The 24468-nt window shown below is 45.6% G+C and overlaps 1 protein-coding gene across 6 annotated transcripts in view; it reads left to right on the top strand.

Annotated features, from left to right (window-relative positions):
- DIP2C (disco interacting protein 2 homolog C) overlaps positions 1-24468 on the top strand; it is a 370310-nt gene that overhangs the window by 264005 nt on the left and 81837 nt on the right. For all 6 annotated transcript variants that reach the window (XM_082386001.1, XM_082386000.1, XM_082386005.1 and 3 more), the window contains 7 exons: positions 3342-3465; positions 3752-3861; positions 3986-4088; positions 5861-5925; positions 8663-8756; positions 8840-8959; positions 10490-10604. In XM_082386001.1, coding sequence (XP_082242127.1) covers positions 3342-3465; positions 3752-3861; positions 3986-4088; positions 5861-5925; positions 8663-8756; positions 8840-8959; positions 10490-10604 — 731 coding nt within the window. The remainder of the gene's footprint in view (positions 1-3341; positions 3466-3751; positions 3862-3985; positions 4089-5860; positions 5926-8662; positions 8757-8839; positions 8960-10489; positions 10605-24468) is intronic.

Below are 24468 nucleotides of genomic sequence, written 5' to 3'. Positions count from 1 at the left end.
TCTATGTTGATTAGCCTCACTGAACGATTTAGTCCCATGTGCATTTATTTATTCTCTGTTCTAGTTCTTGGAGTGAGGGGAGAAGGCTCATTTTTCACTTGAAGAGTTCCTAGTAGGAGAAATGGGTGTCCCTCCGATGGTTTGGCCGCGGAGTGGGCAGGGGCAAGAGAGGAGCCTCCAGAAGTCTGTGCCACGATGGGCAGATCTGGACAGTGGCTGTCCTCCTCGCCCTCTTGAGGTGGCTGAGCTGGTCTGTGAAGGCCAGGTGTCAGCAAAGTGGACCTGTGGGCTGGCGGAAACCACTGAGCCGGATTTCCCTTCTGCCAGCGTGGGAAGTAGCAAGGCTGTAGCGGGGGTGGAATTGTGCATATTCTAAGTGCCATAGGGCCAGAGAGCAAGTGGGCCCTGGAGGCCACAGGAGTCCAGCCAGGCAGGGCCTGGCCCATCAGCACTTGCCTCTGGGCTCAGAGGGGACTCACTGTCCTGCACGATGCAAACTGTTCTTTCCTTAGAATCTAGCACATGCCCCACTTGTTTGCTTTAACCAAGGTTTCAGATGTCCTGTTAAAATGAAACATCTCTGGAAGGAAAAACATTGATGTCTTGTCACATACTTACAATCTCACGTGAACCATCACATGATCCTTCCCTTGGGAGTGTATTTTGCTGGAAGAAATCAGAGGGAGTTGGGGTGGGGAGGGAGGGAAATGGGGCAGCCCGAGGGTGACACCCACCCAACTGAAGTGTTTGTGGGTAGAAGGTTATGCCCCACGTCTGGGATTTGTTTTAAAATAACAAATCTGCATGTGTGCATGTGTTTGAGGTAAGAGATGAGACCAGATTTGCCAACATTGATAATCGTTGGTGCTGGATGACAGGAACATAGGATTTCTTTCTCCTTTTCTTTGTATCTTTGTGTCTGCTTGGAAATTTCCAGTATAAATAAAAAGTTAAAAATTAATTGGCAAAAAAACAGTACATTAATGACATGTTTCTCTTAGTATTGATAAGGAAAATTTCTTGGGTCAGGTTTCTTGGATCCACCTGGTTGTATGACCATAATAATCTTTAAGCTAATGGGTCTGCAGCCTGTCTTGTGTTGACTCTGCAGAGTAATGCATCAAGAGCCCCTCGCTCCATTTCGTCTTTGTGTTATTGTCTTACCTCCTGAGGCAGCTGAGAAGCCAGCGGTTTGGGCAGGCAAGCATCAAAATTGGAAAAGCACCAGCTAGTAGTTGCAGGTCCACAAATCTGGAACGAGTTCATGAGAGACGCTTTCCGTGAACTCACCTCACATTTACTGGAGAGTCCTTCTCATGGGTATGGCTGATGCTTTCTGACCTGGAGACCGAGATGGGACGTGGTGGGGATGGTCGAGTGCGCGTTTACTGCTTGAGAAGTGACTTGTCAGAGACCATGGGCGTGGAGAGACTGCTGGGGAAGGGACATGCTTTGTCAGCTCTCTATGTTGGAGAAAGATTGAAAGTGAGGGAAAGGTTTGAACTCAGGCGTGGGTCAGCTTTTCTTGCACAGCAAAAGAGAGTCATTTGTGAGATTTTGTGATCCTGGACAGCTCAGCTCTACAGAGAAAGGGCCCCTGAGCCCAGCCGCAGGCCAGAAACAGTCATTCCAGGGAAAAGCGCTCAGGAAACAAGGGAGGCAGTGTCAGGGCCTGAGTGCTCTGGCCGGCAGGGCAGTGGTTCGCGTGCCTCCTGAGTAGCTTCCTGTGGAGCCTTTCTGGACAGTGGTGTGGGGTGTCAGGGGGCTCCCAAGCATGGGGACTCAGGGCCCTGTCCCCGGGTCCAGAAGAGATGGCCCATGGAGGCCACGGATGGCTCTGTGGGCTCTGCCAGAGGCTCTGGGGTCAGGCTGGGCTTAATTTCAGGGATCCTGGTGCATGAAGGAGACACTCGGAGCTCTCTGAGAGCAGGTGGAGGGGTCTCATCTCAGCCCAATGGGGTGCTTGGGTGGGGCTGTCTCTGCAAAGCTGGCATTTGGCTGGACCTCTGAGTAGGAATTTCCAGACCAAGAAGATGGGGGAAGAGCAGGCATGGAAGCTGAATTTCATGGTAACCACAGATTCTGTTTACGGTTACTCTCAACCCTTCCTCCGTATTTTAGGGTCTTTAGGAGCAGATACTAGGAAGACAGGGCCCAGGGGACAGCGGACCTCCACCGTGAACCCTGACAGGTCTTGCAGTTGGCCCTGGTGCTCCCTGTCCTGAGCCATTCTGAGCCTGTCTGTAGGCGGTCCCAGCAAGTTCACGCTCATGAAGAAACGCCCTTCTGCCCCTAAACCCGGCTTCAGAACCTATCTCCCCACCCCTTTACCCGGTCACAGCTTTTGGCCATGTGATATCCAAATTCACATTGAAGTGACTGATTATAATTCTCCTTGAAAAAGCACTGCTTGAAGGAACAGTCACACAAGGGTCCCCGAAATCGGAAGGTCCCCATCCGCGGAGCACCAGGCCTCCACCCCCTTGTCGGGGCTGCAAGGATGTGGGGAGGCCGGCTGTGCATGATGCTGTATAAAGAGACACGGCTTGTAAATCTGCAGTGAGGAGTAGGAACTAGGCACTTGGAAGACGTAGTTTTGAGATGTCGATGTTGCCGATTTTACTGGGGTGAGAATGTTGTCTCACGTGGGAAGGAAGGAGGTGACAGCCTCACCACAGTCCTGACGTTTCCCTTCTAGGAATGCCGGCTGCTTCATGGCTTTATTTTCTGAATCATAGCTGGTGGGAGTAAGGAAAGCAAATTGAACTGACTGGCGGGGTGGCTGGACGCTCAGGGTGGTGGCGCCCGGGGCTGCCCCTCCCGCAGCATCTGCTCCCAAGTCCTAGCAGTCAGTCTGTGGGGCGGCGCCCCTCCACGCACATGCCCTTACTCTGTGGTCGGCATGGGTGTCCAGTCCACCACACCGGATGTGATCAAAGACCGCTTGGGGTTAGTGTCCTGAGCGCAGAGATATGTTCTCGGACCCTCTCTGTGTCCTGAGGTCATGGTCTTGTACAACCAGAGGGGAACAGAACGAGGCCCCCTGAGCGCAGCACACTCTGTGCTCCCCGTGTGCGTCCCTTACAGCCAGCCAAGGACACGGCGCAGATGACGAGACTGAGGCCAAGCTAGTGCCCTGTTCAAGGTCAGGCAGCTGGCAAGTGGCAGCCTGAGGTTTGACCCCAGCTGTGCAGACACCAGCCCGTGCCCTGGCACTCTGGTTGAACCTCTGCTCAGGGAGCTTGGTGCCATCCCAGGGCCCGAGGGCAAGACCGTGTTTTGTTAGAAGAGCGGCCATCACCTCTGCTCGTGACCCTTCTCTCCTTGCTGCCGTCTCCCAGGACGCAGGAAGCCAGCAGATCGGGTTCTTGCTTGGGAGCTGTGGGGTGACTGTAGCCTTGACGAGTGACGCTTGCCACAAAGGGCTGCCGAAGAGCCCGACGGGGGAGATCCCACAGTTCAAAGGTGAGCCTCAGTGCCGGGCAGGGAGGATGTGCTCCGAGGCATCTGTGCCAACACACCGTCCACACACGAGGTTTCAGATAACACCCCACACGCTCTCAGCCTGCACGTGATGTGCTCTAACTGCAGGAGGCTTACGGCGCCTTAGCCGTGGCCTTAGACTTGATGGAAACACCAGAGATTTGGTCTGGCTTGTGCTGTTGTGAAGCGTGCCACCAACGGGAAGGTGGTGTCACACCTGTCTTCTGGGGGATGCTTGCCTGAAAGGAATTTGTCCTTTATTTCCAAGGTTGGCCAAAGCTATTATGGTTTGTCACAGAGTCAAAACATCTCTCTAAACCTCCTCGAGATTGGTTCCCGCACATTAAGGACGCCAATAACGACACTGCATATATCGAGGTGAGTTGCTGGGTCTGGACGAGGTTGGGGAGCTGAGTGGCACGCACTGCAACCCTTACACAGCTCAGGGTCAGAGGTGGATGTGGGCCCGGAGCTCTACCCACTCGGCACCTTCTCATTGCAGTACAAGACGTGCAAGGATGGGAGCGTGCTCGGGGTAACCGTGACGAGGATCGCGCTTCTGACCCACTGCCAGGCCCTCACACAGGCGTGTGGCTACACAGAAGGTATGGGCAGACCATTCCTGGGGGACCCTGACCCCAGACCCCAGCCCTGTGAGATGAGTGTTGTTCCCACTAGTCACTCGGAGAGTCGTGCGGCTCCACCGAAGGTCTGTGTGTTGGATTGTTTAGTTGACGTCTTAGTCTGCTCTGGCAGCCAAAACAGACGCCACAGACTGGGGCTTAAACAACAGATGTTGACGTCTCACAGTCTGGAGGCTGAAGTCTGAAATCCGGTGCCAGAGGGTTGGTTCCTGGGAGACCCCCTTCCAGACCTGCGGACGGCACCTTCCGGCTGTGTCTTCATACGGCCTCTCCTCTGTGTGCAGAGGGAGCTCTGGTGTGTCTTCCTCTTCTTATAAGGACACCGTTCCTATTGGTTCAGGCCCCACCCTATGACTTCATCTAACTTTAATTATCTCCTTAGAGCCCCATCTCCAGGCGCATTTATACTTGGTGTTAGGGCTTCAACGTAGGAATTTGGGAGAAAACAGTCCAGGCCATAACAGATAGTTGACACCATTGATGTGTATTCATTCCTGGCTGCACAGTGGAACCTCTTTGGGAGCTTTAAAAAAGTGCCCATGCTACAGTGCACACCCCTCCCCGCAACTGACTTGGATTCTGGGGCTGCATTTCACAAAGAGTTGGTTTCCATGATGTGCTTTCTTTGCCCTGTTTGGGGTCGTCCTGGAGGCACAGAGTTAGGGTCACCGGAGGTAACCACTGTTGACAGCGCTGATGGGCTCATGGAAGGAAGGATCAGACCCCACATACCCACAGCTCCCTCCGCTGGAGTGTCTGCCATCAGGTCCCCGCACTGGCCACGTCGCAGGCACCCGCCACACTGGAGTCTCTTCCCAGTACCCAAGCGTCAGTCACGATCCATGGATGAGACACTTTTCTCTTTTTGCTGTTCTCATTTGCTTTCTCTCTCTCCCCATCCTTCTGGCAGTCTCCCTTTTTAAGAACAGTTCACTTGTCTCGTGGAGATGTTCCACTGATGTTTGGTCCCTGGACAGGTTTCCCAGACATTTTCACACGTGGAGACACACTGCCTCTAATGATCACCACCCTGTTTGTCACTGTTTTCAGTTTTAGTTCTAGTTTTTCTCACAACCTCATGACCTGTATTCCTTGCCCTAATTTCCTAAAGGTCCAGGGCCATCACTCTTGCAGGGATTGGGGAAGATAGATACATATTTGCTTCCTGATTCTCCACTTTTAAAAATCTTGCGTAAGATAGAATACAGGCTGTGTATTTTAAATGTCCCTTTTTGAAAGGGGGTGAGACACTCGGTACTGAAGCTTTGGCGAGCATTCTAGTGGCAGGTTTGCTGGAAATCGCCTCCTCCTGCAAGTACACAGCATTTCCCTCTCTTGGGAGAACATGTGATGGAAATGAAAAGAATCTTTTAAGAAAGAAAAAGGCAGGGAGAGGGAAAACAAATGTTGGGTTGGCCAAATAGTTCATTAAAACCCAAACGAACTTTTTGGCCAACCCAGTATATAAAAGGAGAAGGAGTAAGGCATTTTAAGTGATGCTGTGAAGAGCTATTGCTGTTAAGTTATGTGTCAGAATACTCATCTAGAAACACTTCCCAGGCAGGCCAGCATTTTAAATGGGTCTGATTGGAGGCTGCAGCATTTCTGTAAAGACAGTGAAATGATGTTTTTCTAAGACTCATTACTTCCCACTGATGTGATACTGGATTTTTTTTGTCCTTTGGTCTGTGACCATCTTTCGTTAAAATCTTTGACTCTTTTTATTTGTATAGCTGAAACAATTGTGAATGTGTTGGATTTCAAGAAAGACGTTGGGCTTTGGCACGGAATCCTAACAGTAAGTGAGACGCCCCTTGCTCTGCAGTGTCCTGTTTAACTTTTAATGTGCTCAGTGTTGGGATTAGAATGATGATCTGTGTACACAGCGGCTTGGATAAGCCCCTTCCTCCCACATTATAAAGAAAAGTTACCATTTTTAGAAGTCTTAAGTTAATGTAACTTCTAGGAGCTCAGCAAACCAGTGGGTCAGTAGCTGCTTGCCTGCATCATGGGCCCACGCTCTGAGGCTGCGGCTGCGAGAGAGAGCGGCCTTTTTAGGCTCAGGGAAGTTCAGGATCTTTCTTCCCACGGTTGGCATTTCAGATTGTGCAGAAACGTTGATGTCTTGCATTTGGGTCACTTTGCCCATACATCTGATTTGGCTACAGAATTCTTGTTTTATCTTTCTGTGAATCATTGTTTAATGAACGTTTTGGGAATTATGCTGCAGGGGGAAAAGTACTTTGAGATTTCCCCTTGGCCAAAAATTCAACACGAGTTGCAGAGAATGTATGTCTCATTTTTGTTAGTGCCACTTGAGAAGTGATGACCATTCAAAGCTGTAGGCACTTTTAATAGAGGGATAACCTTATTATTAAGATACGCTTAGCACTTAAGAAGTATGTGTAGCATCACTGCTTAGAATCTCCCTATGTCTGTTTCATATGTGATGATTTCCACCACCTGTTTTTCTTTTTAAGTTTCTTATGCTGAAACTTTATATCTTTTTAGAAGCAAAAAATTCTAGTAGTTTTACATGAGTGATAGGAACATAACTATAAAAAGAGGGATTTGTTATTTCTTGATAAACCAGAATTTATGCAGACATCATATAGACAAAGATTTGGGGCTCTGGCCCAGCCAGCTTCCTTCTGTTACCGTCCGGACACTAGTCGGTGAGACAGAAACACAGCCCCACACGCATTCCCCGTGGCCTGCTGGTCTCATGGGAAGAGCACAGCCTCAGAGAACCCAGGTTGGACGTTGGTCCTTCCTTCTGTAGCTTGTGACTCTGGGCATGTCACCTGCTCCTGTGCCCAAGAATCGTCTGTTGCCTGAGTCACTCTGCACCTCGGTTTTCCTATCTGTCCAATGGGAATGTTGACCGTGTGAGAACCACGTGGCTTGATGTTCAGTGAGTGCCTGGCCCATCTACTTGCTCGATGACCGTTGCCATCAGAGTTTTCTCGTGACAATCTTGCTTTCAAGAGCTCTGTGATAGATCTTGTTGACGTGGTCACCCGCCTGCTTACTGATGCTCTGGATTACTGCCTCCGGAATTGGCGGTTTCTGAGTCTGTCTCTGGCTGCCACCTTCTAGAGCGAGACAGGTCTCTGGCTAGGCAGCACGCACTCTTCCAAGGCATCTTATCTTCTTTATGGTGAAAGACGCTCCCACCCCCAGTATGGAATGGGGGGCAAGCGCGAGGTGAGGGAGGTGAGTGCTAGCGGTGAGCAGGCTCACCCGTGCGGGGGAGGGTGCATGTGGTCATCTTCCTGCAGAGCTTCTGAGCTAGACCGGCGCTCTGTAGAGTGGCCGTGCCCTCTCTCTCCACCTCCACCCACAGCGGGGGCAGAGCCAACCAGGGGGGATCTTGTCCAGTGCTCCCCATGTTGTGGTCCCTTCCTGCCAGGTCTGCGCGTGCAGCCACTCAGGTGTATGAGTCCCAGCTGCAATGTGTGAGGACTGACCATTTACTTAAAAAGTTAGTTTTTGTCATCCGTTTTAAAGAAAGAAACCTTTTACGGGTCCTGGTCTACATGAGCCAGGGTAGATGGAAGAGTGAGGAGGTTAAGACAACTTTCCACTGCTCCTTGGATTTCAGTGTAACATTTAATAAAGGAAATTAATTTTGTGAATAAAAATGAGTAGAATACACCAGAGAGAATTAAGCTTCAAGACTGAAAGGCCAATAAAAAAATGATCATTCAACTTAATTTTTTATAAGAAAAGGATTTAGACTCTTTTTTTTTTAATATCTTTATTGGAGTATAATTGCTTTACAGTGGTGTGTTAGTTTCTGCTGTATAACAGAGTGAATCAGCTATACATATACATACATCCCCATATCTCCTCCCTCTTGCATCTCCCTCCCACCCTCCTTATCCCACCCCTCTGGGTGGACACAAAGCACTGAGCTGATCTGCCTGTGCCATGCGGCTGCTTCCCACTAGCTAGCTATTTTACATTTGGTAGTGTATATATGTCCATGCCACTTTCTCACTTCATCCCAGCTCACCCTTCCCCCTCCCCATGTCCTCAATTCCATTCTCTGTCTGCATCTTTATTCCTGTCCTGTCTGTAGGTTCTTCAGAACCTTTTTTTTTTTTTTTTTTTTAGATTCCACATATATGTGTTAGTATACGGTATTTGTTTTTCTCTTTCTGACTTACTTCACTCTGTATGACAGTGTCTAGGTCCATCTACCTCACTACAGATAACTCAATTTCGTTTCTTTTTATGGCTGAGTAGTATTCCATTGTATATATGTGCCACATCTTCTTTATCCATTCATCTGTTGATGGACATTTAGGTTGCTTCCATTGGACTTAGATTCTTTCATTGTATCAGTAGAAGCAGGAGTCGGGAGGACTAGACAAGCTTTGAGAAGTCGCCTCCACTCCCACAGCCTCTTAAAGGATCATCCCCAGTGAGATGCCCATGTGGTCCCCACCCCCCCGCCAGGGAGCCCCTGGCAGCAGGGTGAGTCCCACATGGAGCCCTCCCCGACTCACTGCCCAGTGTCATGCTTTCAGAGCGTCATGAACATGATGCACGTGATCAGCATCCCATACTCGCTGATGAAGGTGAACCCGCTGTCCTGGATTCAGAAGGTCTGCCAGTACAAAGGTGCGTTGCGGAGGCTGCCCCTTTAATGTCGCGCCATCCAGCGGCACAGGCGGTGACTCACTTCCCCCCTGCTTCTCCTTCAGCAAAAGTGGCCTGTGTCAAATCCAGGGACATGCACTGGGCATTGGTGGCGCACAGGGATCAGAGAGACATCAACCTCTCCTCTCTCCGGATGCTGATAGTGGCCGACGGCGCAAATCCCTGTAAGTGAAGGCACCAGGCAGGCAGGAGGGGGCCTCATTCTCCAGGTTTCATTCTCTGGGGTTTGATTTTTCCCTTTTCTAGTCTTTACCTTAGTGAAGAAGTGGTCTTAAGATAATAGCCAAACAGTATTACTTAGCGTAGCCTACGGGCACCAGGGCCTGAAGGTCCAGACACAGCCCTGGGGTTGAGTCCTAGCCCTTCCACTTCCTGATTCTGAAGAGAACATAACTTACTTGTTAAAATTCTTCTCCTTTTTTTAGCTGCAAGATGGTACCCAGTCATCAGATTTTATGAGGATTAAACGAAGCAATCCCTATGTACAGTTCCTTGGGATATAATAAGCGCTCAAGAAATACTAACTATTATTATTTTATGGTCCATAGTAGTTTTATTGATCAGGAAATTTGATTTGTCATTTTTAATGGAATTTTATTATCAAATCCTGTAGCAGAAATTACCTAGGTAAAATAAATTAGCAGTTCCACAGAATACTATTAATATACCTTGAGAAATATTTCAGTCAGTTGAAACAAAAACCCAGCTAGCTTGTTTTTTATGAGAAGAATATATAAGCGAGAAGCAAAGTGAATGAATGAACTGAATGAACAATGTATGTATGTTGTATATGTTGTATATGTTGTATACAGAAACATACAATGTATGTTTCTGACCACATTTGTAAACTCTGCAGCATGTATATTTGTAAATTAAAGCAGTATATACTTTCTTAAAGAACATCTGATATGCAAAAGTGGACTTGCAAACAGGTAATTTTGTATTAGTTTATAAATGATTCTTCCATTTACAAAATAACTCCATAAATACACAATTTTAGCTTTCTGTCTCTAAGTATGTTTTATTTCGTGTCACACCAGTGTGCTCTGTTGTAGCAGTGGATGACAGAGCTTTCGGTGCACAAAGTGCATGAGTTCTGCTCTTTTTACTGAAAGGTTGGGATTCGCAAAAATATTCATGAAAAGATTGCCCTTAAAAGAGACACCTTCTGATGCTTTTAGGAGTTTGTTAATGTGAAATGTTTAATACACAATTGGTTTTACCCATAACTCTGCAGAGTAATATGTCTTGCAGGAAGCAAGGTAAACTTGTATTAGGCACTAGTTTAGCTGTTAGGTTCCTAGTAATTATACCTTGATCTCATCACTCATATTAATATAGAGAAATGTTTTCTTCATTTAGTTGGGTTTAGATTTACTCATTTCTTGGAACATGCATGTTGAAAATGGTAGAACATGTCTCAGAAAAGTTATTAAAGTTAAGTTCTTCAGTCAGCAAAAAGGTTTTAAGTATAGAAGTTGCATTTTTTAAATTCTCGAGTTCTGTGTTTGAGAATAATATTATCTTTCATTGTAACACGAGTGATAAGTTATATATTAAATGAAGTATTTTTCCATGCTGCCTAACTCCACATGTGCCTAAATCCTAACTTCAAAAGCATCTTATATTATGGGATACTTTTAATTGTTCACATTGCTTCGCCTGTCTGATCATCATCCCCCCTTTCCCTCTAGGGTCTATTTCTTCCTGTGACGCATTTCTCAACGTCTTCCAAAGTAAAGGTCTACGCCAGGAGGTCATCTGTCCGTGCGCCAGCTCACCAGAGGCTCTCACTGTGGCCATCAGGAGGTACTGCTGTGTTAACGCAAGTGGGCAGCCTGGGGAGGGGTCTCATTCAGCAGCTAACAGAGACCCGGAGCCATCGCAGTTCATCTTAGTGTGATAATAAAAACAGGACCCAGCTTTTCCAGATGAGGTTTTACTCTTGTGTATTCTAGAATGGATTCTCTTAAATAGTCTAGATTCGTTAGTTAGAAACTCACTTTTCACTCTGGAGGTTCGCTGTAATTCCCGAGTGAGTGGAAGTCTGTCCACAGGCACGTTGAGCAGTGAACCTTGTCCTGGCAGGTTATGCACATTTTCATTTGCTTGTATTAGGCTCAGGTTTAACTTGAGGGTAGAACAGAGTAAATGTTGGATGAAACGAAATTTTTGTGGCCACCCCTGTGCCCTTGGACATGCGGGTTTTATGTCATCTTCATTTTCTGCAATACTGCACATACTGCACTTTAAAAACTGGTCTTCTGAGCTTTTGAGCAGCTCAGCAGCACATCAGAGGGCTCTGGGGCCTGGAGTCTCCCGCTGTGTGGGGCTGGGCTTCTGGGGCTCTTGCTAAGGCCAGCAAGCACAGTGAGTGCCCTTGGTCCTAGGTCACTCCTGCATCACTGCCTGCTTCAGAGCCATTGGGGCCTGTCAGGGACAGGCCGTGGTTACGGCTCATAAGAGCTCACTCTGCCCAGGGTGAGAAGGGCTAGAGCGGCCTGTCTGACCGTCAGCAGCTCCCAGTTATCCACACTAACCTGAGAAAGGAGGGTTTGCATCACCCAGACGTTTGCAGCCTATACATGACTAATTCGCCAACATCTTTGGGTTCTGTCTCTAAGTATGTTTTATTTCGTCTCACACCAGTGTGCTCTGTTGTAGCAGAGGATGACAGAGCTTTCGGTGCACAAAGTGCATGAATTCTCTTTTTACTGAAAGGTTGGGATTTGCAAAAATATTCATGAAAAGATTGCCCTTAAAAGAGACACCTTCAGATGCTTTTAGGAGTTTGTTAATGTGAAATTAACCAGGCCACCTGACTAACAGGTTGAGAAATTGAAAATCTTTAAAGTATGAGAGGCAACTTTTTTAAAATAAATAAATAAATTTATTTATTTATTTATTTATTTTTGGCTGCGTTGGGTCTTCGTTGTTGCGTGCAGACTTTCTCTAGTTGCGGCGAGCAGGGGCTACTCTTCGGTGCAGTGCGTGGGCTTCTCATTTCAGTGGCTTCTTTTGTTGCGAAGCATGGGCTCTAGGAGCGAGGGCTTCGGTAGTTGTGGAATGTGGGCTTGATAGTTGTGGCACGCTGGCTCAGTAATTGTGGCTCGTGGGCTCTAGAGCGCAGGCTCAGTAGTTGTGGTGCACAGGCTTAGTTGCTCTGCGGCATGTGGGATCTTCCTGGACCAGGGCCCAAACCTGTGTCCCCTGCATTGGCAGGTGGATTCTTAACCACTGCGCAACCAGGGAAGTCCCCAGAAGCAACTTTTAATTTTGAGTGAACCAGAAATTAAAAGTCTGTAACATAATTTAAATTGATGAGGAAATATGGCACCATTAACCAGAATCCAGTCTTCAGTTTTTAAAGGATGGCATTGTCTTCCCCAAAAGAGAAGGTTTGCAACAAATAATCTTCTGACATTTATGTCCGACCTTGGAGTACAAAACACATCAGGATTGCAGTAGCAGATTCGCCATCACGTTGTCCTGCAGAAATCAGTATTCAAGTATGTGTCTAATTTGACTCTAAGGGGGACTCAGCCTCCGGAAGCATGGTGGGGCCAGGAGTCCCAGTTTGAGCCCTGCCCGCTGGTGGCTGGCCATGCGATCCTGGGCACATTCCTTCTCTCCAGGGCCTCGGTTTCTTCCACCAAGAAACAAGGGGCTTGGACTCAGTAATCTCTCAATTTCCTTCTACCTGTAAATTTTTAAGATTCCACAGTTCTGTGAAATAGTACCATTGCCACAGATGATTCACAGAATGAATGATTCATTCATGTAGACTTGTTATGATCAAATGATTTGCTCATTTGCTTTTCCTAAAAGTGTATTCTCTGTGCCTTTAAGATATGTTGTATAGATTATGCCAGAGTTGATTGGCAGAGGGTGAAGGGATGAGCAAAGGAGTTTTTTTTTTGAAGATGACATGAAAAAAAATGGTATTTAATTTGTTCAAATTCAGATTTTTATTGTTTGATTTACATTCTTATAAGGTACATAAGAACATACTCAATAGAGCTGACCATAACCTGCTACTCCATAGAGCTGTAGTTCCCAGCCAAGGCAATTTAGAAGTGCAGGCAAGACCTCATTTTAACACAGCCTCCTGACTGACGTCTGAGAATGTCATTAGAATTAAATGCCGCTTATTTAAATTTAAAAGTAGGACTTGAGAATTGGCATTTCTTACAGCTTTAGACAAAAAAAGAAAAAATGATGTTAATAGGTGCTGCCTCACATCTGACTCTTATATCTAGCTGATATAAGTGCAGTCCACGCTGTTAACAGTGTATACAAAAAGCTTTCAAACTTGTAAAAACTATCTTCATATAGGAGTAACCATTTATAACATTGTATCAGTTATATTTTCCTAATAAGTTTTTTAACCTTTAAGTTATTTTTTAGGGACAAGGATACTCATAGGGAGGACAAATGAAGAAAAAATAGGCTTCTTAGTTTCAAACAGTGGACAAGTGAATTATTCTTCTTACAGAAAAAAAAAGATCTTTTAAATCTTCTTCATGATCTTCCAGTTGTGGCTGCTGTTATTCAGTTTGTCAGGTTATGTGCCATTATCAAGAAGCCAATACTGTCAGCTCATTAGCATCAAATAAGCTAATAAATAGTTTGAGATCTCCATTAGTTTACGGAATGTTATCCCTGCCCTTCAGTAATAAATGACGTGCATGAATTGAATGAGACCCAACATCAGGTCTTATTTTCTTCAAATAAATTTTCTTCGTTAAGAGGACTTTATCTGTGGGCCAAAGTAATGAATGGAATTTTTATTGTCTAGTGGTAAAGCTCTTATTTTCAGAGAAAAAGTAAGATGCATATAATGAATGCACTTAAATGTAGTCAACCTAGAGCTTTAGTGCTAGAAGGATGTTCATCTGGTTTCATTTTATACATGAAGAAAAAGAGGTGCTTTTCTAGTCTAATAAATAGTTCCAAACAGACAAAATATAGACAATAGGAGATTCAGAGCTTTGGCAATTTGTGGTTTATATAAGCAGGGTATTCACAAGTTTCCGTAGAAAGCCCTCTAGAAAGCAAGGTAAACCTGAGGTCTTCAGCCTCTTCTCAGACCAGCACATGTGCCTCTGCTATGTGGATCAGCAGGCAGGAAGAAGCAAAAAATCTTTTATAAAAATCTTTCTTTAAAAAGATTAAAAGTTTATTAGCAAAACTAGGCAAATTAGCCAGGAAATAAACCCATGCACCTTTGGTCAATTAATCTATGACAGAGGAGGCAAGAATATACAATGGAGAAAAGGCAGTCTCTTCAATACGTGGTGCTGGGAAAACTGGACAGCTACATGTAAAAGAATGAAATTAGAACATTCTCTAACACCATATACAAAAATAAACTCAAGATGGATTAAAGACCTAAATGTAAGACCAGATACTATAAAACTCCTAGAGGAAAACATGGGCAGAACATTCTTTGATATAAATTGCAGCAATATCTTTTTGGATCCGTCTCCTAGAGTAATGGAAATAGAAACAAAAATAAGCAAATGGGACCTAATTAAACTTAAAAGCTTTGGCAAAGCAAAGGAAGCCATAAACAAGACAAAAAGACAACCTACTGACTGGGAGAAAATATTTGCAAATGATGCAACCAACAAGGGATTAATTTCCAAAATAAACAAACAGCTCATACAGCTCAATATCAAAAATATGAACAACCCAATCAAAAAATGGGCAGAAGACCTAAATAGACACTTCGCCGAAGAAGGCATACAGATGGCCAACAGGCACGTGAAAAGATGCTCAACATCGCTAATTATTAGAGAAATGCAAACCAAAACTACAAGGAAGTATCACCTCATGCTGGTCAGAATGGCCATCATCAAAAAGTCTACAAATAATAAATGCTGGAGAGAGTGTGGAGAAGAGGTAACCCTCCTACACTGTTGGTGGGAATGTAAATTGGTGCAGCCACTCTGGAGAACAGTATGGAGGTTCCTTAAGAAACTAAAAATAGAATTAATCCCACTCCTGGACATATATCTGGAAAAGACAGAAACTCTTAACTTGAAAAGATTCATGCACCCCAATGTTCACTGCAGCACTATTTATAATAACCAAGACGTGAAAGCAACCTAAGTGTCCATTGACAGATGAATGGATAAAGAAGATGTGGTACATATATACAGTGGAATACTACTCGACCATAAAAAAAGAATGAAGTAATGCCATTTGCAGCAACACGGATGGACCTAGAGATTACCATACTAAGTGGAGTAAGTCAGAGAAAGACAAATATCATATGATATCACTTATATGTGGAATCTTTAAAAATGATAAAAATGAACTTATTTACAAAACAGAAACAGACTCACAGACATAGAAAACAAATTTACTGTTACCAAAGGGGAAGGGGGTGGGAGAGGGATAAATCAGGATTTGGGGATTAACAGATACACACTACTATACGTAAAATAAACAGCAAAACCTACTGTATAGCACAGGGAACTTTATTCAGTATCTTGTAATAACCTAAAATGGAAAAGAATCTGGAAAAGAATGGTGTGTGTGTGTGTGTGTGTGTGTGTATTTATATCTCTGAATCACTTTGCTGTACACCGGAAAGTAACACAATATTGTAAATCAACTATACTTCAATTAAAAAAAAGAAAAAAATCCAGATTTCTAAAGCAGAGACATTGAGTTGTGATCACTCACTTCATAAAAAGGATTATTCACTTTTGGGGAGACATACCAGCATTCTTTCCAACTTTGTTTCTTTTTAATTTGAAGGTCCAGTTGGCTTTATTAAGCAATTCATGAATTGGGCTGCATCCCATCTAGCAAGTGGAAAGACGCTCCTAGGGGTTGTACAAAATGGAAGGTTTCTGTAAGCAGGAGGGGAGTAGGGTAAGAAGGTATTAGCAAAAGAAGGAATTGTTTCAGTGTGGTATGTTTCATTCCTTTCTCCTTATTCTCCTGTCTGTTACAGGTTTTTGGTTTGTGGTTGCCATGAGGTTCATATATTTCAACCTGTGTATATATGCATCTGTTTTAAGTTGATGGTCACTTAAGTTTCAGCACATTCTAAACGCACTCCATTTTTACTCGCCCCCCACTTTGTTTTTGATGTCATATTTTACATTTTTAAAATTTTTTGTGTTGCTGAACTATTTATTGTGGATGTAGATGATTTTACTACTTTTGTCTTTGAATCTTCCTACTACCTTCACAGGTGGTTGATCCATTACCTTTGCTGTATGTTTGCCTTTACCAATGAGATTTTTCCTTTCATAATTTTTTGTTTCTAGTTAGCTTTGTGGGTACAGTCTTCTTGGTTCTGAGTGTTTCCTTTTAGCACTCAGAATATATCTTGCCAGACCCCTGGGCTGCAGAGTTTCTGCTGACAAGTCAGCTGATAGTCTATATGGGTTCCCGTGCATGTAAATAGTTGCTTTTCTGTTTCTGATTTTAAGATTCTCTCTTTATCTTTAACCTTTGCCATTTTAATTATAATGTGTCTTGATGTGGGTCTCTTTGAATTCATCTTGACACCCTCTGTGCTTCCTGGACTAGGATGTCTGTTTCCTTTCCCAAATTAGGGAAGTTCTCATCCATTATTTCTTCAGCTAGGTTTTCTGTCTCTTCTCCTTCTGGGACCCCATAGTGTGAATGTTCATGCGCCTGATGTTGTCCCAGAGGCCCCTTAAACCATCTTCATGTTTTTTCTTTCTTTTTTCTTTTTGCTGTTCCTATCGGATGATTTCTACTACCCAGTTTTCCAGATGACTGATCCATTCCGCATCCTCTGATCTGCTTTTGGGTCCCTCTAGTGTTTTTTTGATTTCTGTTATTTTTCAGTTCTGTTTGGTTCTTTTTATATTATCTGTGTCCTTATCGAAATTCCCACTGAGTTCCTCCATCCTTCTCCTGAGTTTAGTGAGCGTCTTCATGACCATTAGTTTGAGCTCTGTCTGGTAAGTTGCTTCTCTCTGCTTCATGTAGTTCTTTTTCTGAGGTTTTGTCTTGTTCTTTTGTGGCTTTGGCCAGGTGATGTCGTGTCCTAGAGGTGCCCTGTGGTTCTGGAGACCCGGCGCCTGCAGGCAGCACACATCTGCCTGGAGTGCCTCAGGAAGTGGTACTTCACTTCGCTGCAGTAAAATGAACAGAGCATCACTGATGACTGGCCCAAAACAGCCGGCGAATTCCCACATGCAGAGATTCTCACAGTGGTTAATACTCCAATGTGCTACCCGCCAACCCATTTTGGTTTTTGTTGTGACTTGGAATGACAAACTTCATGCTCACCATATCCAATAGGAGAGAGGTCCTAGGGGCAGAGTTCAGGGTGCATTTCAAGGCCAGCAAGTGCTTGCCAGGTGTTCGCCGTGGTGTTGTTTACCTTGAGTTTGTCCAGAACTGTGTACATTTGAAAGAGTGCTTTTCAGTCTTCTCATCTTGATTTTCACAACCACCTTATCTGATAGAAAAGGCAGATTGTAGACTTACTTTCTAATGGACCAGTTAGCCTCTGAGACACTCTGGTTCTTCACCTGTAAATGAGGCCGTGGATACCTGTGCCTCCTACCTGTGTCTGACACACCAGGCCCTGGTGCCCACACCCACGTCTGCTCCAGGCTGTGTGTAACCACTGTCCCTCCTGCTGCTCCCCCCGCCCACCCACCCCAAGGCTTCACATCTGTCCACTGTCCATGAGAAGTTCAGGTTAGACCCAGGGGCATGCAAAGACAGAGGGCTGGCCTTCATCTTTTAGATCTTGGCCACTGTTTGTGGACTCAGTTCTCCTTTCACGTGGGAAGGAGAGTGGGGGACAGAGTGGTCACGATTTTTAGTTTAAGCATCCACCCCCGTGATCATCCTCTCTTACTTACCATTCAGTGGAGCCATGTGTAAACATACCCCACACCTCCCTCCGGCCTCCAGCCTTGTTCTCACATCCCATCTGATTCACCAGGGAACATCCAAGCCCAGCTGTTTCTCCTGCCTCCTCACGGGGGTTCCCAGCCTTCTTTCTGCCTGCTCTCCTTCCTGACCAGAGCCTGCAGGAACCACAAGGCCATGCAGTCTGGCCACACCCCCTCTTGGCCCCTTCTCCCACTGCCCCATCCTCCCTCCCCGCAACCAGACCTCCTGGTCTCTGCTGCCCGCTCTACCTGGTGTGCCCCCAGGGTAGCGTGGCCAGAGCTCTGTCTTTGCTCACCTCTGCGAGGCCTGCCCTGACCACCCCCCCAAGAGTGAACGCGCCCCTCCCACGCTTGTGTGACTCATTGTGATGCCCTCTCTCAGCATTTGCCACTTTCTCATGTGCTGTGTGATTTACTGGTGTATTATTGTTTATTCTCTGTCTCTGTCTGGTTAATAGTTGGTGCTTAGTATATTATTTTGTTAATAGATGAATGAAAGAAAAATTAAAAATATGTAAAGTGAGAAGTAAAAGTCCCTTGCCAGACACTTACGATGACCCTTCATAATTTACCAGCAGCAAGTGCTGTGAAGAGTTGAGCCTTTTCCCGCATGTCTGTGTACAGGATGTGCACACCCACCTAATCAGGAAAATGCTACCTTGCAGTTTTACCTGATAGTAGTCATGTGGGGTTTCGTTTGCTTTCATTTTACTTGATGATCTAGGTGCAGCTAATAGCCTAAAGTTACGGTATCATAATCTGGTCTCCTGAGAAAACAGCACCAGCAGAAAGCTGTGTCCTTACCCTCCACGGCCCCCATGAGGCTGGTCACGAGAAAGGCTGAGACGAGGGAGGAAGGGGGGGAGGAGGGGAAAGGAGTGGGAGAAAGAAGGAGGATGTGGGGGGGGGGAGAGGAGGAGGGAGAGAGATGGGGAGAAGGCGTGGACGCAGGTGGGGTCTGGGCAGCAGTCTGAGGCTGTCAGGGTGATGTTCTAATGGCAGGGAAAGAAGGGGCTTCATCCGTTCCACAGGAGCAAGCTCTGGACCCCAGAGTTTGTGCAGGAAACTTGCTTCTGCCCAGGCGCCCCAGAGCCGTGTGTGGTCTTTATGTGTTGCATGCACAGCCGTGGAGAGTCAGGAGTTGAGTAGAACACAGACATAAATAAACATAGGAGGACATGGGTTCTGCCACCTCACTTTCTGCACTGAGCACATACGGTAAAATCGCCCCCGGCCCGCGTGCACAGCTCTCGGGCTCCAGTCATCTGACTTCCAAAGCCCCTCCCCAGAGCCGCCCGCCCTGGTTGGCTGGGGTGTCTTCTCAGACCACCAGTTTTGTGATTGGCGTCTCTCAGGTTCCTGAGTAAACCGAGGGACAGGGGTGAAAAGATGAAAAAAAGGTACAATTTTACTCTTCTAGGTAGAAATAGGAATAATGGTGTGATCAAAATTTAAATAGCCCCCTGGTCGCTTCTTATTTCATGTTCCGTTCCCTTGCCTTGATCACGTTTCTTAGTCTCACTGAGATGGTTGTCATCTTTTTATCTCGTTATTAGGCATGTGCTGCATGTTGGAGCTACTGAGTGCTGGTTGTGCAGAGCATGGCCTCTGCACCCGGCTGTTGCTCTCAGGCTCTGCGTGGAGGTGAAGCGGGTGACAAGGGCTCTGTTTCAGGGGTGAATATCTTTAGGAGAAAAACACATGCTAGACTCCTGTTTAGAACCTGTTTCTTTCATTGCCCTTGTTTCTTACGTGCTTACATCATTTTCAAGCAAACTTGATGAAAACACTCACACTTACATTTTTGTGAACGTCCTCCTCTGCGGGCTGTTCTCTGTGACCTGTGAATAGAGGGCAGATTCGCCGTTCCTGGTGTTCATGTACACGACTGTGTCTACAGAAAGGTTGGAAAAAGTCTTGCTTTTGGAAAATGAGCCTGTGTGTTTACACCCATTTTGTAATACTTTGTGCTTATTTTCTTCCTAAAACTTGAAGTGAGCTTTCCACACATAAGAAGTCAGAGGCCAGGTTATTAAGTAAAAATAGCTTTGATCCATTCTATTCAAGCCGTTTTGACTCGGGGTCCAGGAGGCCTAGTCATTGCTCCTGTGGATTTTGGTGTGAGGACAAAACGGACGCTGTCTTAAGTGTTATAAAGTCAGCATGGGAAGCATTGCAGTCCTCACTTTGTCTGCTACTCAAAGGATGATCTTTAAAGGAAAAAGGAAAAAACCAAAAAATGAGCGGTTGGCTGCCACGTCACCCTATTTTGTTGCTGATCTCTTCACTCAAATGGGATTGGGGGCTGATGTTTTCCTTTGCACTGTCATCTGAGCATTTGTGTCCTGTGCTTGAATAACCTTCCCAGGACAGCTTGTTCTGCCCTGCGTTGAAGAAGAGATTGAACTTGCGGTAAGGAGCTGGGAGCAGATGATTGCCCGCCTGGCTTTTATCCACTTAAGTAGAAAATGACACTCAGTTGTTGCCTATGGTCCTCAGTGAAGAAAAATTGCAGATGCATCTCCACTGCTCAGATTTACAGGGCCTTGGCCCTTCTGAACACGTATCACTCTGTGATTCTCTTCTGTTATAATGTTTGTAAATCTGCAAGCTGAGTTGTTATAAGAGAGCTGCATAGGCAGTCGGTGGGTTTGGGTGGAAGCCCGCAGTGCCGTGCAGGGCCAGCCTTCTCGAGCTGGTCTGAGCTGGTCCTGCCAGAGTGGACGCTGGGCCTGGTGGGTTGGTGCCCGAGGCCATGGCCATTAAGTATCTTGATGTCACTCTTCTTGAAGACAACGGAACACCTCTCACCTACATGAAAGGGAATGTGGAAGGCTCTGGGGTGCACAGAGATCATGGTCATCTTAGGCCTCCAGCTTGAAAATGGGCAGGACGTGCAGGTGCCCTGGAGAGCTGGCAACAGGAGCCCGGCTGAGGTCTGGGCCCCCAGGTGTGCTGCCCAGGCTATGTCTGACACCAAGACTCGCCCTGTCAGCATTCCCCTCAGGAAGGATGCTTCCCAGGAGGAAACAAAGGTCAGCCCAGGAAATGAGTGGGGCTTATGCAGGATGTTTGAGTCAGAGAACTTGATGGAACAAGGACAGGAGACATACCTGTCTTCACATGTGTCCGTCTTGGTGAGTGTCCGTCGCCATGCATGTCTGAGTGCACGTGTGTCTGTCTTCATGCATATGTTGTCTTCTTGTGTGCCTGAATTTACATGTGTTTGTCTTCCTGTGTGCCCTTGTTCACGCGTATCTAAAGTGTCCACCTGCACACGTGTCCACCGGGTGATGACAAGAAGCCACGCTTCTCTCTGAAGTCTGCCCTGGCTTCCTGTGGGAGGCTTATTTTTACCCAGGTATTTAAAATCTGCTTCCATCTTTTTAAAATTGTCATCGTCCAGGTAAATGTTTTGTATTTTCTTTTTCTCTGACGATTAGTTGTAGAATAAAAACTATTGGAGAAATATGGATTCGTGATGCCTAAACTCATCAGTACAATTACAAAACTGGGGGGTTTCTCCTTGGTCACTGTCTGATTATGTCTCTGTCTCTAGAATATAGATGATAGAGTCCATTTTTTAAAATCTACATTGTGATACTGTTGATTGAACTAAAAAAAAACTTTATGTAGCCCTTTTAACTGCAAGGTATTATTTCAATACCTTGACACTTTGGTGATAAAAAGGTAATAATTATATAACACAGTAATTAAAACAGTAATTCCAAAGAATGGTGAAGATACCCCCTTGCCACCATAAATATTTTCCACTTTGAAAACATCTAACCCAGAAATTAGAAAGCTGGGCAAAAACCACGGGCAAAGACACCAAACATGGCACTGTACTCAGCATATAGCACCCATCTGACCCTGAATTTGACGGTTTCTGACAGGGGCAAACCAACCAGTGATCCAGAGTGAAAAAACAGTTAACACAGCCTATGAATTGAAGTGGGGTTTTCAAGAATGTTTTTGACTGCCCAAAAAAGTCAGAGTTTGGAGAGCCATAATCTTATTTTTAAAACACAAGAAGATAAAAATGTGTTGTTTGTCATTTTATCTAAAAATTTAGATAAAATTTTAAAACTTCTCAAACACAAAATAGTTTGGAGATGATAATCATCTACATTAAAATGACTTAATGAAGTAGCAGTAAAGAGCAGAGTAACCGTGTTATCTTGTCCTGACCACGTGTGTTTGAGTCTGTTCTGCTGTGTTTGGTGTTGGACTGAATTGTGCACAGAAGTTTGCTTTGGTGGAGACTGAGATGCACAGAGAGTGGACTCTGGGAAGCAGCCTCCTGGACTTGCAGGCTGTTTCCCTGCTGGTTCTGACTGATTGCCCTCTGACGTGGAAAAGTAGCCAGGACAAATGGAAAACACAGCTTGTAAACAATTTGTATGGTGTGATCCCTTTTCTGGCTGGGAGAAAATTAAGCCTCTCTAAATAATATATTTAGCAGGAAAAAAATCTGATAACTGCATACTTACTGGGTAGGTGAGGATGTGATATAGGGAAAACATTCCTTTCTATGTTATATAGCTCTTAAAATGGGGTTTTTTTTTTTTTAATGCTTTCATCAGAGAAAAGGGAGAACATTACATTAAAGTAACTCATAACTTGGGGAGTACTGTGTTTCAACCTTGTATCTTTGTTGTCCTGCCTGTCCGAGGGCCTGGAGGATGGCGGTGGCACTAAAGAGGTGTAGTTATCCTGTTGAATCCTGGCAGCGGAAATACTCGTAACCCTTGTTGCTGACTTGACCCCACTTACTTGGCATCGATGCACATTTGAGTCTCGCCAGCTGTTTGCAAACTGCTGATGTGTTCATTGCGTGTATAGGAGCTCTTTCTTCAGGCATTGGCAGAAGCATGATCAGCTCAAGGCACATTGAGCGTGTTACAGAGGCTGGAAATGGCATGACAAGTGGACAGTGGGTGCAAACTGCCCGACTGAAGGCGATCCCCGTCAGCTCGTTCTTTGCGAGGCCGAGCGCTGAGCTGACTCCCCTCTTCCTTGGCTTCAGCTTGGTCTTTTCCCCTTTCGCCACCACAGCAGTGTCGGCCGTTCCTAGCTGTGTGCTTTCTCAGAGTGTGAAGACCAGTTCTGCATCGTCCTGAGATGGCCGGGACGATTCCTCCTGTAATTCGTGTTCTCTGTGAGACACAAGCACACCGTTCACCTTGGAATTGAACCTGAAAGTTGACACACGGGTCTGTGGCTCTCTTGGCCATTATTTAATCTACTGGTTTTGATCATGAAAGTGGATGTTCTGAAATTCCTAGGAATTTTGCTTGTTGGGATTGGTTTTTCCTCCCTCACCTAGTTTATCTCCTTGGACTTTTTATTTCCTAGGAAGGTGTTAATGGAGAAAAAGATCATCTGACTTGGTTAATAATCCTGGAAATACAAATTGAAACAACAATGAGGAATGCATTTTACTCACCATATTGGGAACAGTTATAAGGTTGGTGATCAGTGTCGGCACGAGTGTGTGGAAACGGGTAAGGCTGAGGGCAGCTTAGCACCGAGGTGGAAGGCACGGGTGTTCTGAAGCCATTCTGAGCATGCTGCCTGGCCAGCCCCACCGCTGTTGCCTTGGCGGTGCCCTTCCTGCCTTTGAGTGGGGGACAGTTGTGTCTGTCCCACAGGGTCGCTGTAAAGAGATTAGTTAACACTCGTAACACTCGTAAACGTCCACGGTGCAATAGACATGTCTAGTGAGTGAAAAAGTAATGATACTCATCCACTCTTAGTGGGATTGCAAAATGACCTAGTCTTTTGGGAAGGTATTTAGGCTTTATTAAAATTTTAAATGTATATGCTCTTTAATTCCTCCTTCCCCTTTCTAGATATGTGTCTTACAGAAATATTTCCAAATGCATACAAATGAAATGAAATAAAATAAACATATATTCATATTACTGAACACCATCTAATAATTAAAACAAGTCAATTCATTGGTGTGTCCAGTACGCCTACTATATATGTTCACATGCACACACTCCTGTGGGAAGATCTGCAAGGTATTTGGTGACAAAAGCAAGTTGCAGAAGAATGTGCATGTTGCGGTTCTGCTTCTCTGTGGATGTAAATACATTTGTGTATGCACGTATTTTATAGGTAAATGGGTATTAAAGAGGCTGGAACTTCATATTTAGTGTGGGTAGTGGCTGCCTAGGGGAGGGAGTGGGTCTGGAGGGGCTGGAGGATAAGCAGGGTCTTTCGCCTTTTGCTGTGTGTTCTTGTGCAGTGCTTGCTTTGTCCATCCGAAGGGTGTGCTCACATGTTACTCATATTGCTGTTTTAAAAGTTCACGAAAAGAAAACTTCCAGTGAACTAAAAAGTGCTTGGTCTTCTAGGCCAGAGGCAGGGAAAGTGTTGGGAAAGGAGACAGGATGGTTGGGCAGGGGCTCTGCTGTGGGTCTGAATCCCCCCGAGCCCCACCACTCACACAGGCAACTAAGTTCGCATTTCTGTGCCTTGGTTTTCTAATCTGTGAAATGGGAGAATAGTAGTGCCTATGCAGGTTCGTGGTAGTGAGTAAGTCAGTGTGTAAAGGGCTCAGGACTGTTCCGGCACATGAAACACCAACTGAGCACAACTCTCCCATCAGGAGGGAGGGGCTGTCGGCAAGCAGGTCCTGAAGAGAGGTTGTGGGACAGAACAGGGAATGCAGTTGTCTGAGTGAGCGGGGCAACGAGGCCAAGTACTGTGCCTAGGAATTCAGGTGCTTCTGTTCTGCCTTCTTGCATGTGTTTTGCAAATCT

Source organism: Balaenoptera borealis (genome assembly GCF_965194805.1).
Source record: "Balaenoptera borealis genome assembly, chromosome: 3".
Classification (NCBI taxonomy): domain Eukaryota; kingdom Metazoa; phylum Chordata; class Mammalia; order Artiodactyla; family Balaenopteridae; genus Balaenoptera; species Balaenoptera borealis.
This window is presented reverse-complemented; position numbering and strand designations above follow the sequence as displayed.